This window comes from Pygoscelis adeliae, unplaced genomic scaffold (genome assembly GCF_000699105.1).
Source record: "Pygoscelis adeliae isolate BGI_AS28 unplaced genomic scaffold, ASM69910v1 Scaffold160, whole genome shotgun sequence".
In the NCBI taxonomy this organism is placed as follows: Eukaryota; Metazoa; Chordata; class Aves; order Sphenisciformes; family Spheniscidae; genus Pygoscelis; species Pygoscelis adeliae.
This window is the reverse complement of record NW_008824035.1, coordinates 3,295,566-3,307,592: the sequence shown is the minus strand read 5'-3', so window position 1 is coordinate 3,307,592 and position 12,027 is coordinate 3,295,566. Positions and strand designations below refer to the sequence as shown.

The 12,027-nt window shown below is 40.8% G+C and overlaps 1 protein-coding gene across 1 annotated transcript in view; it reads right to left on the bottom strand.

The window, feature by feature from the left end:
• Nucleotides 1-1,033: 1,033 nt before the first annotated feature.
• NOP58 (NOP58 ribonucleoprotein) overlaps nt 1,034-12,027 on the bottom strand; it is a 26,601-nt gene continuing 15,607 nt past the window's right edge. Inside the window, exons 11-15 of the mRNA XM_009332949.1 lie at nt 11,406-11,540; nt 10,091-10,152; nt 7,404-7,537; nt 2,145-2,263; nt 1,034-1,377 (exon numbers count right to left, since the gene is read on the bottom strand). Of these exons, the coding sequence (XP_009331224.1) occupies nt 1,321-1,377; nt 2,145-2,263; nt 7,404-7,537; nt 10,091-10,152; nt 11,406-11,540 (507 nt within the window). The 3' untranslated portion in view covers nt 1,034-1,320. The remainder of the gene's footprint in view (nt 1,378-2,144; nt 2,264-7,403; nt 7,538-10,090; nt 10,153-11,405; nt 11,541-12,027) is intronic.

Here is a 12,027-nt window from a genome sequence, read left to right as displayed (position 1 = left end):
AGCACAGTCCCGATATGCTGTTCCAGGATAGTCCTTGACCAGCCTTTCAATTATAGCAGTTAAACTCACTGCAACCTTCCCGAGGAGGAAAAAAAAAAAAAAAAATGCAGTTCATGTTCTTGATACTGGCAGAACTGCATTAATAAACCCATTGCCAATTTTGTTAGGGATTCGGTATATCCACTTATACTAACAGGTAAGCAAGCCACTGGCAGTTAAATACCAAGAGCTGGTCAATAAGCTGTATTCCACAGAAAAGCACCAGCTACGCTGGCTGCAGAGCTACCAGATGTTATCCAGCTAAAGACACTGCTATTTTGTTTAGGTAATAGTCTACCACTACACCTAGAAAAATACTTTTTCATATTAATTAATAAACTGCGTGATAAGCATAGTCAAAATTGTTTCCTTTTCCACCACAAAGCTTCAAGAGCTTTAGTGTCTCGATATATGATGCTACTTCAGTGCATCTGTATCCCCTACAGAGAACGGCAGAATTGGCAAATGGCTGATTTCTGCTACTAATAAAACAGACTTGTTTTTTTCAGCTTCATTATCAGATAGCTGAAGAAGTAATTTCGCCCTGGGCTTTTTTTTTTTCTCCTTTTTTTTTTTTTCTCCTTTTTTTTTTTTTCTTTAAATCAAGTGAAGAAAGTTGCCACAATCACCACAGAAGCAATCTGGAAGCTAACTCATGTTAATTCAAAACACGCATCTGAATCTTGTCAGTCAGTGCAGCAAAACCAAAATGTTTGAAATATGATTAAAAAAAAGGCTTTCTCAGGAGAACTACAGCACAGGCTCAATAACGCACCTCAGCTGTTCAACACATCTTTGATATTATGCAGAGATATTTGTATCAATTTTATGGAGAACTTAAGAATATTACAACCTTTGAATTCTTTAGAGAATAAACTGCAACAGAACACATTTAGAAAATTTTTTTTGCTCATCATTAATTTAAAACAATAAATCTTAGAAATAGTCCTGATAACAGTTAGAAAACCAGCAAACAAGTTAAAAGACAAAGGCATAAAATCTCCACAAAAATGTTTTTATTCCTTATCAGTGGAGACTGCATATGAAAAGAGGATCTATTGTGAGCTTTTCAACAAAAGAAACTGCAAAAAAACAGCAATCCTCCTAAGCAGCAGAAACACTGGGGTATCCTGTTCCAGGGCAGAAGACAGCTATCAAATCCATCTCCTTGCCCTCCTGCAACACAGGGAAGTTACAGTTTTCAGCAAGAGGCTAAAGAAATTATGTCAAGAAATGCTACTCTGAAGCAGCTGTCCAAGGGCCAACGTTGCCCCCTGGTCCTCAGTCTTCATCCTCATCTTTCATTTTCTTCTTTTTCTTCTTCTTCTTCTCTGTATTCTGCAACCAAACAAATGTTGCTATGAACAAACCATAATGGAGAAGCAAAGCAACACATGTAGCTAGGCAACCAAGCTCACACTCAAAGCATCACAGCAGCTGCCATACTCAGCAAAGCACAACCCAAGAGATGTCCCCTTCCTCTATTGCTAAATGCACTCGGTGCTTACAGCACGGTGGGGCCAGTGGGCAAGGGAAGCTGTGCTGTCTGCCACACTGCTGGCAGCTCAGCACTGCAGTCAGACTGCTTCAGGCAGCGTAGCTGCCCTAAACAGAGGGGAGAAAATGAAATCCCACTTAAGAACAGGATTTCAAAACTGAGCAACTAGTTTGGTTTGGTCTCGTCCACTCTGCTGTTGCTTGGAGACATCAAATGATGCTTCATCAATTCAGCAGGTACAGCCTCTGCCCCCTGTGAGTCCTAAACACTAGACAGATGCCTGTGGATCAGCACCAAGGGACACCCTCCCCACTAGAAAAGACATAGAAAGAGAGAAGACGAAAGCTGGGGGTGGGCAGAGGAAAGGAGGGGAAACACTCCTGGTACATGGAGGCATTACAGTCACAAATTTCCCAGACCTTATTTTGTAATGAAAATCTTCTTGGACTTTACAGTGATGGATATAATGAAATAAAGTTACTAGAGTAAAACTGTCCTTGCATACCATGGGTTATACAGATAAGGATATTTTTTCCCCCTCGCTCCTTATGTTCTGGAGAGAATCCATTCCCATAAAGAATCAGGTAGCTGTGCAATTCTGCCTCACCTCAACTGTGGGGCTGGTGGGGGGTTCCTCACTGAGTACCTCTTCTTCAGCTTGCTTTTCCTTATCCTTTTTCTTTTTCTTCTTTTTGACAGGTTCATTATCTTCTACAGTTGTCTCTTCTATACCACAGAAGGAAGAAAAATTAAAGGCAGGTTGTCAGTTAAGAGTGTAAAAGGCAAAAGGAAAAGCTTTCTATGAGATGCGAGAGGATGCAACGATGATAGTAAGAATGCAAAATACTGAATACCACACTGCCCCTTCTTTACATCTCTCTACACCTATTTTTTTCTCCACTTTGCCCTCACCTGCATGACTACTCCCTGCTACAATCGAAATATACAACTACCTAAGACACAAGTGACAATGTTCAGACAGCACTATTCACATCTCCTGGTACAAACACCACTCCTATATGCTGATCCCAAAGTTTAAAACAAGCTTGCATGTTTTCATTTGTCTGCCAAATTATCTTCAAGTACTCTTTCTGAAAACAGACCGTCCAGTTTGGCAAATATTTTCACCAGCATCACGAGAGCAGTGGAAGGACTCCAAAACCCACATTAGAAATGCGTTCAGCCAGCAGTAGCTTGTTCGCAACTGATTTCCCTATCTTGATGTTGGAAATTTGCTAAGAAGCAGACCAGTTTTCTTAACCGTTTAGACTGGCAAAAACAACGATCTCTTAATGCTGAGCTAACAAAGTATTTAATGCAAAAGCAGAAACTCTTTCCTGTACTGGAAGACAGGAATTGAATTATTTATATAAGCTGAGAGGAATGTTAACTCAAGGAAAGATTTAATAGTGCCCTCTCACATTTCTTTTTCAGAACTATTTGTCAACAGCTGGCCTATCTAATCTCAGTGGTAAAGGCACTATGATTTACCACTCATTTTCTAGAATACATACCACAGTCTTAGGAATCTCTAGGTAAAGAAACCAAGCAGAAATCATTACCAAGCTGACAGCCTATGCAGTAGCCAGGCTGTTACTGGAGCACACCCAAGTTAAATTTGTTTGCACAACTGAGTCAGTACTAGATAACAAGTTTCTCAGTATGTAGTACTCATGAGTAAGTTCATGACGTAGTGACCACTGTCCTTCAGTAGCCACAAAACTGGGATGCTGAAACCAGCAAAGTTTGTGGTGTGTACAGTTGCTACTGGAGGTGTGATTCAAGAAGTAATTTTCTCACTGTACTCCCCCCCCAAACCAAATCAATTTCATTTTGAAGCACCTACCACTTAGAAAATGAACAGAAACAAAACCAGTGCAATTATAAAAAACCTGAAAACACACAACCTCCTAACATCTTGATTGTACTTTGTCACAAGTTTAGTTCCTCAAGGCAGCAGAAGGATTAAATGAGTCAAAAATACACTTCAAGCTTTGCCTCTAACATAAGCTTCAGACAAAAAAATTGGCTTCAGGGTAAAAAATTTCTAGACATGTCTACAGGAAAATACAGCCAGCTAACACATGCAGTTTTCTGACATTAAAAAATGCCAGAAGCAAAACAGCAAAGGATTCCAGATAAAAGAACTGGTAAATACAATTGTAAGTGGATTCTGCCATACACATCATTCACAGTGAACAGTGTGCAAGCATAAGGCATTCAAAACCTGTGTAAAAATAAGTATCCTCACCTCTCTATGTATGACATAGGGAAATAAAAAATAGCTGAAAAATAAGCATAAACTACATTAAAGCCATACAGTACAACAGGAGATAGGCATCACATTGTGCTATGTGACACATTTTCACTCAGCTGGATTGGTAAGCTATGTATTTTCAAGCAAAATGTTGGGTTGCAACCTTGGAAAAATAACTTCTTGTTATTACCCTACATGTCATCAAGTCTGATGACAGGCAACGGAACCTGTCACAATTTACAACCGCAGATGATGCACTGTGCACTTATAGGCACTGTCACTTCTCACAGCTAGCAGCAGACACCTTCCTGAAGATTTCAGTTGCTGCTTTCTAGCAAAGCTCATCACAAGACTTTGCATATTTGTACCTAGGCAGAATGAGGATAAAGGCTTCAGGAGTGCTGGTCTTTTCCCTCTGGGTGCAACACTTCTGAAGTCACTCAAGCCCAGTGGGGTTTCTTTGTGATACACAGCAGCTGACAAGAAAGCCAACAGCTCTTACTATCAGGCACTGAGGCACCGAAAGCAGCACCCGGAAGAGCAGTTTGATTGATGGCCCTGTGCAGTGCTGGAGATCACCAGCAGTAGTTCCACTCACCCATTTTCCACCAGTTTTCTCTAAGCTTTTACACACCAGCCTGATGTACCCTCCCTCCTCCACATGATGCTCTGCATGTACAGAATCAAGTCACATTGCCTATCAATAAAGACACCATGTCATGATGTTGCTGTCATTCAAGGCTTTGTGTCTTGCAGAGTTTGCTCCATTAATTTAAGATGATATTTCTCTTTTCAAGAGAGACCTTTCCAAGTGACTAGCTGCTACTATATCCTTATGCTTAAATGCAAGCTGAGCACTTCATTGGGGGCACCGGCTAGCCCTGTTGGTGGTGTGCATTTTGTCTAGCCACATACAACTTCAAAGACTGTAGTCTAAAAAATACTTGTCCTGTTTCCCTTCCCCCACCATTAAAACAGGTTTTAACAGACAACTCCCTAAGTGGATTATAACTTGTTTCAGGCACTATCCTTCCGCTTGGTTTCTTTTTAGGTGTAAAAGGTGAAAGTGGTTTGAAGTCATGCCTCACCCCCAACCCCCCTGCCAGTTCCTATCCAAAGTACTGCCATACATGCACCTCAACCAGGGGGAGAGAAAACACCACACATCTCATCTTGCAGTAACATTTACATTTCAGGCTAGCACAATTCAAAATACTGTCCCCCTTTACAACAAATATTAAAGCAATAGTTTGACAAATCACTGTTCAGTGGCAGTTTCCCAGCTTATTCCTGTCCCTTACCTTCCTTGTGTAATACACAGTGGATCAAAATTGATCTGGCTGAAGAATTCCCTTTTTTCCTGGGCTGCTTTTCTACCACCCCCATTTATCATGCAGCTGCACAAACAGCATGGGGAAGGAGGGGGCAGAGACTTCTTTCACAACACTATGTCTGGATGTGTAATCTCTGACCAGGAAAAAGCTTAACAGAGCACTGCATCAAAAAGAATAGAGCCAAGAACAGCAGAAATTAAAGGCTTATATATATTCAAGTGGACAGGCACATAAATCTTAATGCTGGGACCTCCTCTGCTCTCTTCTGTGTATTACGGAACTTAGTGAACTACTCAAACTCCTCGGACCGCCGCCACCACCCCTCTAGCATACTGTGCAGTCATACCAACTATCCTGGAAAAGAGCAAGGTCATGGTCTGTCTAGCCTATGTCAGGGAAACCCATGTACTTTGCTGGGTGGTCAGTAGGGGCAGTGCTATTTTAAAGGGTACAAGAGAACAGGCCGAAGGGATTAATTCTGCATACAGGTGATATGAGATAAATAAGCTCTCTGAAAACACTTCTTCCATAATCTGAAGCAACTAGCACAGTTAGTTCTAATGCCCAAGTATCCAACTAAAACGACCCAGCTGATATGAAGAACTGGGAAAAAGCAGGAGCTATGAACCACATATCTGAAGGATGCCCTATCTTTTCAGAAAGAAAAGCAACACATCTGAATCCTGTACTTCAGGTTTTGGGAAGTTTAAAAAACAAACAAACAAACAAACAAATCAGCCAGCACAGATTTCAGTAGTCCACAAGTATTCTGAACACCATCTACTGCTCAAATAATTCTTGTTAGCTCAAGGATACCTGCTAAGCTGCACCCAACCCCTAAACCAGGAGGTATCAATGCTCAATAAAGCAAAGGAAGCAAACACAAGCAGGTTTTGTGTATAAAAGCATGAACCACTGAATAATATATTTATGAACAGAAACATCCTTCTCATACTGGAAGAGACCAGGCTGGAAATGAGTGTAATATTTCACCTGCAAGCAGCTCACGCCTGTGAGATGTCAACACTTGCTTTGATAATGCAAGAGAAGCCCAAGGGAACAATTCTGAGACTACAGTAAGGGAAGTTAGCTCAAAAGATTATCAAAAGCAGTAGCTATGAGAACACCCACATTCTCAAAAAAGCAAATGGGCAAAGTTCAAGCCTCCAAAGTACTCATGTGTTCTTGTCTCATTATGATAAGTACAAGAGAACAAGCTGGGGCACACATCTCAGCTTTATAGCACACAGGATTCTCCTTCCAGTCTAACTTTAGTTCTCAGCTAAGTTTAGGTTCCTACAAGTTGCTCCATCCATGTACACAGGCACCGTGAACCAACCGGCGTGTGGAAAGATCACACCTCTGCGTCAGCTGAGCATGAAGAGGTACAGAACCAGCATAACTACACTCTGATACTCTAGAACACAGCAACACAGAGAAGGGCAGAAAGGGAAGGCTCTGACAGCCCTCACCTGCTGCAGACACGGGTAGTTGACAAAACTTGGGAGCAGCTCATGCCCAGATCTGGCTTGGGATCTTAAGAAGTGACTTAAAGTCATCTTCTTTTTCCTTTTTTTCCCCTCCCGAGTTACACACTGGGTATACCACTATCATAGCAAGTATTAGGCCAGCCATTTAGAGGTGTTGAAGTGCACGCTGGAGAGAGAGAATGTTTCTTAAAATGAATCATAATATAAAACCAGATTATTCTGAAGTCGCAGTCCAGATTCTTTCTTCACACAGTAACTTATCAGAGAAGGAAAGAACAACTGTGGCCATAGTTCAGTTTTAGCTCTCCAGAGAATAACAATTGTTCACGTATTATGTAAATTCAGACTTAAATTTCCAAGCATCATTTCACCTCAAATTCTGACATTCAATGTTTATATGTTGAAACATGCCAGAAAACATTTCTATACAGAATAAAACAGTATTCTGTAAAGAAAATTGGGCAAGTTCTGGTTTTACAGAGAAGAGCTTTTTTGTCCTCAAGATACTGAGGCCCACTAAATACAAACCTGCTGAGCAAGAAATTCTGCAAGAAGAATATGAGTAGTTTTGTTTTTAAGTGTTCTTATATGCTTACAACTGTTTAAAAGCAGATATTTAAAGTAAATTGATTGCAGTCTGGTGTCAGTCCATAAAGGATTTTTTTTTTTTAAATACACTGTCATACCCAAGGAGAATAACCAGGTATTGTGGCTGGCTGTAAATGTTAAGCCCCACTGCACAATGCACACAGCGACATGCCAGCAGCACAGATGCAGCAACTAACCTTTCATCTCTGCTTTGAACTTCTTTGCTTTCACAGCAACCTCTGTGTCTTGTTCTTCCACCTCCTGAATTTTGCGTTTCTTTGAAACAGCAGGAAGCGTAGAGTCACCAGATGGGTCAAATATTTTTACTTCACTGTAACGAAGAAAACAAGTCAGTTTAAGTAACAAAAAGAAGAGCTAGCCCCCAGGTAAGATCCTGCAGTTGAACGTAAACTTTCCAACAAAACCTCCCAAGAATATTTACAAATCAATCTTGCTCAGCTAACAAAGCATCTACAGGTAGCGAGGCCCTTTCTCAAATACATGAATGGTTCATCAGTAATCACGACTACAGGAGATACCCCACAAAGTACAACTGTTCGATCTGAACAGAAGACACCAGTTAAGCAAGAGTTTGGTTCTGGTTTAAATCTGTTCAAGGCTCTACAGAGAACTTAAATTACCCATTAGATTGATCTCTCTGCTGCTGAAAGCCTTTCTATCATAGCTGTGTATGGTCACAAGCACATAGCTCCCCACAGTTTGGTAAGTCCCTATAAGCGTACCCTAGGGGTAATATATACACAGGATTAGCAGTAGCTTTACTTTTGCTTTTTCTGCATTGCCTCTCCACCATTATGTTCACAGGACACAACTCACAAGGCAGGGTAATGCTATGGCTCATCTCTTTATCACTTGTATCACGAACTTTATGGGGCATGCAAATACCCAATCTGTGTCTGAAACTGCCTCTTCTTGAATACTACATGCTCCTTTGTTCAGCCCCAAACTCCTGTACAGGCTGCAGAGAACCAGCCACCCTGAAACTCAGTGCTCTTCAGCTGGACCTTTTCAGGGGCAGTTGAATCATCTAATAGCAATGAAGCAATTTTTTTTCTTACTCATTCAGAACAGAATTCCTACTGAAGGAGAAAGGAGTTTTAAAACAGTAAGCCTGAACTGTTCCTCCCCTCTCCCTCTGCCAGCCACATACTGAGCATCCGAACTTCTCTAAAATAGGAGTCTGAAGTAGCTACCTTGCACTGGTTACAAAAGCAACTGAGACTAGTGACTAGACTGGGAAGCATGTGGTAATGCTAGCAGACAGTACCATCAATTCATCCTCTAAGCATCAGAAATTATTCTTATGGGTATGAACGCTGCATATTGCTTTACAGAAATTGATTATGCAGCCTTTTGCAAACACTGGACTCTGCTTCAATTAAACCTCAACAAGAGCTCACTGGCTTCCTTGTCATTGTCAAAATACTACTAATATATAGAAAAGTAATAAAAAATAATCAGCAAATAAACATGCGAGAGATAGGTAATGCACTCTCTCACATCTTTTTTGGAAAGCATACTGAAATGCTTCACTTGAACCTCATATTTAAAAACTACCTTACAATTAACTTCTGAAACATTACTTTGATGTAGCTAATTCATACAGGATCCATAGTTCATGCAAGACTAAAGAGATTCTTGCTAATCTCCTTAAAACACTAGTTTAGCCCTTCAAACAATCTCCATAAAGCAGCAATACTGCCATTTTTGTACTACTAGGACAGTTTGACAGGGACTGAGTCAGTTTCCCTTTTAGGCAGCCAGACTAAGCCAAACAGCCAGGGATTATCTTCAGTCTCTCCCCCAAGCCTAGACGCATTTGCAGAGCATGTCTAACAGTAGAAACATGTCCTGGCAGGAATACATGACTCCTCATTTCAAGAGGTCAAAAACCTGCACGCATGTTGCCTCCTCAACACCCTCCTCCCTAAGCTACTGCCTCCTTACACGCCCTGATGCTTCATTTACTGACATTGCCTCTTCAAAAGCTGCTCCAGAAATCACAGCCATCGCTACACTTGGAAATGGCTAGCATATGGAAACGGAAGTTACAGCTAGGCTTGAGAAAGATGTTTGGGGACTGCAGATGGGTACAACAGTGCTATTTTTTCTCTCACAGAACTAGCACCCAGCACTGGTTTTGCTGAGCACCTGCCCTCAGCAAAATAAGCAGGCCAAGCTAAGCAAGAAGCCTGCAACCAAATTAAGTGAAAAACCCAGATGCCACAGCTCAGACTAGTAATAACCCATTCCAATCCTTAGATGTTCAGTTGTCCTGCTTGCAATTTACAGTATCGCTCTGGGCACCAGAAACTGCTCTAACAGTGTCCAGGGTACAGACCCTATCTGTTGCTTCAGATGTGTATTACTTATTACATATGGGACCTAAAGAAGGAGATGAAGCTTTGCTCAAAACAAGTGGTGCTTTTTATTTTCTAAGAATAAGACTAAATAGGTCTCTAAGACAGCTTCCATGTCAAAGAAATTCATTCAAACTCTGATTTTCTCAAATTTAATTTATTCAGACTTGCATTAAATGAAGCTGCTACATACTAACTCCCCAAACTATTCAGCTTTTTGGGCCGATGCTGATAGCATCTAAATATACTTGTTATCTGATGATGTCAGTAATTTACTACTAGAAAATCAGGACTGTTTCTCCAGTTCACCGGCTTTACCACAACTGTAAAATGCAGGAAAATGGAAATTCCCATTAGCAATGGGACTTGCCATCAGTATTTAAGAGCACAGAAAATGTTTTCTGGATCTTCAGTCAACTAAGCCCACAACCAAAAAGTTTCTCAGAACTAAAACCATAAAGAGTTATTTATACTCAGCCAAGCTGAAAGGAAAAACTATTCACCTCTTGTTTTGATACTTGTCTGTCCTGGCCAAGGCTTTTCCAGTGCCACTTATTCTTCTTATCTACAGAAAAAATTAGAAGTGAAAACCAAACTACTCATAATGAAAACAATTCACAACACAAGTTCTACAGCTCTTGAAAGGAATTAAAAATGGAGAGATAGACATATATTATTGGTCAGGCTCTTGTGTACCTGTATGAGTCTTACACCTGGGAGTAGAATAGTGACAGGGAGGTAACTGGGGTGAGAAAGGCACGTGCCTTTCTAATACTGCTCTTCAAGAGCCCAATTCAATTAAAGAGCATCTAGTACTGGATCAAACAACCACAGCCACATGACATACAACATCATACTTCTCAATTCCCAAGAGCAGCTCAAATTTGTGCACACTTTCTGTTTTTGCAAGGATAACTGCATGTCAGGGCAGGTATCTCCCTATGCCTGGCATAAAGCCAATCTTAAAACCACAATACAGGCCCCAAACTGGATTTGAATTAAATTTGTACTTGTCAGGTGATCAGTTTGTGTTTTGGTATTAACATGTCTCCTTGTCTTTGTTTCGATGGGATGTATCACCTCCCATGAAATGCTCAAGGAGGAGCAGGCAGGTTTTTCTGGATTTTTCTTTTTTGTTCTAGCGATGCCAGTATTACAGCATTAGTATCAGATCTTCCAGCTTGCAAGGCTGAACCTAGTCATCATTTACAAGATCACATGCAGCAGGCATGCCACCTAAAAGAGGAAAGTGAACCCTACGTTCTCCCAGCATGCTGTGCCAATGGCAACAGATGGAACAACAGCCAGGATATGCATTAGGTGATGGGAGAGCAATGCACCAATTTGCAGAATAACATCTTGCTTTAGCCAAAGAGAAAGCTCCTTAAGACTAAGCATCACCAGTGTTCAGATTTTGGGGAACCATGGTAGAAAACGTGAGGGGGGGAGAAAACCCAAATGTGCTTTCTTCTAAGGTGAAGAGAAAGAAGCTATGAAGTAATAAGCATATCTTCGCAATTAATACAGAGATGTAGTAGAATGTAGAGGTATGATCTTAATCATCTTGTTCAGAACCAAGATTTTTCAGTATAATGTAAATGAAGACAGGCATGTAAACAAGAAAAACTAACATACAAACAAATGGATGCAGCCAGCTTACAAACCCTACTGCTCCAGCCAAGGGTGGGAGAAACTACAGAACAAGAGTGACACTAGATCACACAACTGAATGAAGGGAAAAGACTCAGAAAGCAGTGCATCAGAAAACCATACCGTAAACAAGAATGTCAGCTTCATGCAGCCCTCTGCTAGACTTACCCCTCTCTCTTCCAAAAGCCTCAGTCTCGTCTCTACTTTTAGTCTGTTCTCAACTCCCATTTCAGCACTAGTATTCTCTCCAAGGGCATCATAACGAATAGTCAAGGCAGTCTTAGCTGCCAGCATTCGAGAAATCTGGAAAAGTCAAAAAGAGTATTAAATGCTAAGACTTTACATAAGGCAATGATTCACTCTGATCTGGAAACCATACCCACAAACAAAAAACCAATGTAACTATTTACTAGCAGTGTTTAGTCCAAAAAACAATTAGTACGTCATTCTTTTAACATTGAAATACTGTTAATGTAACACCTTATTTTCTTGATAAAGAGAGGGAAACATCCGAGACAGCAAGTCTCGGATACATAACCCACTCTACCCCAACCTTTAGATCAGGTTAGTTTGAGGTGTAATTTCTGGCTGGATAGCTTTCTCCACAATTCAAACACATATTCATCCACCTACGTTATAAAAGCCTATGCTCTTTAAAAGCAAGCCACAAAATTTACTAGCTTTAGCACAACAAGAGTCCGATTTTCAAGCAAGACTAAAGCCTGTAACAGCTTAGTTTACTATCACGTAGAAGAAAGTAGCAACATACCCCTTCAGAAAGCCAGCATTA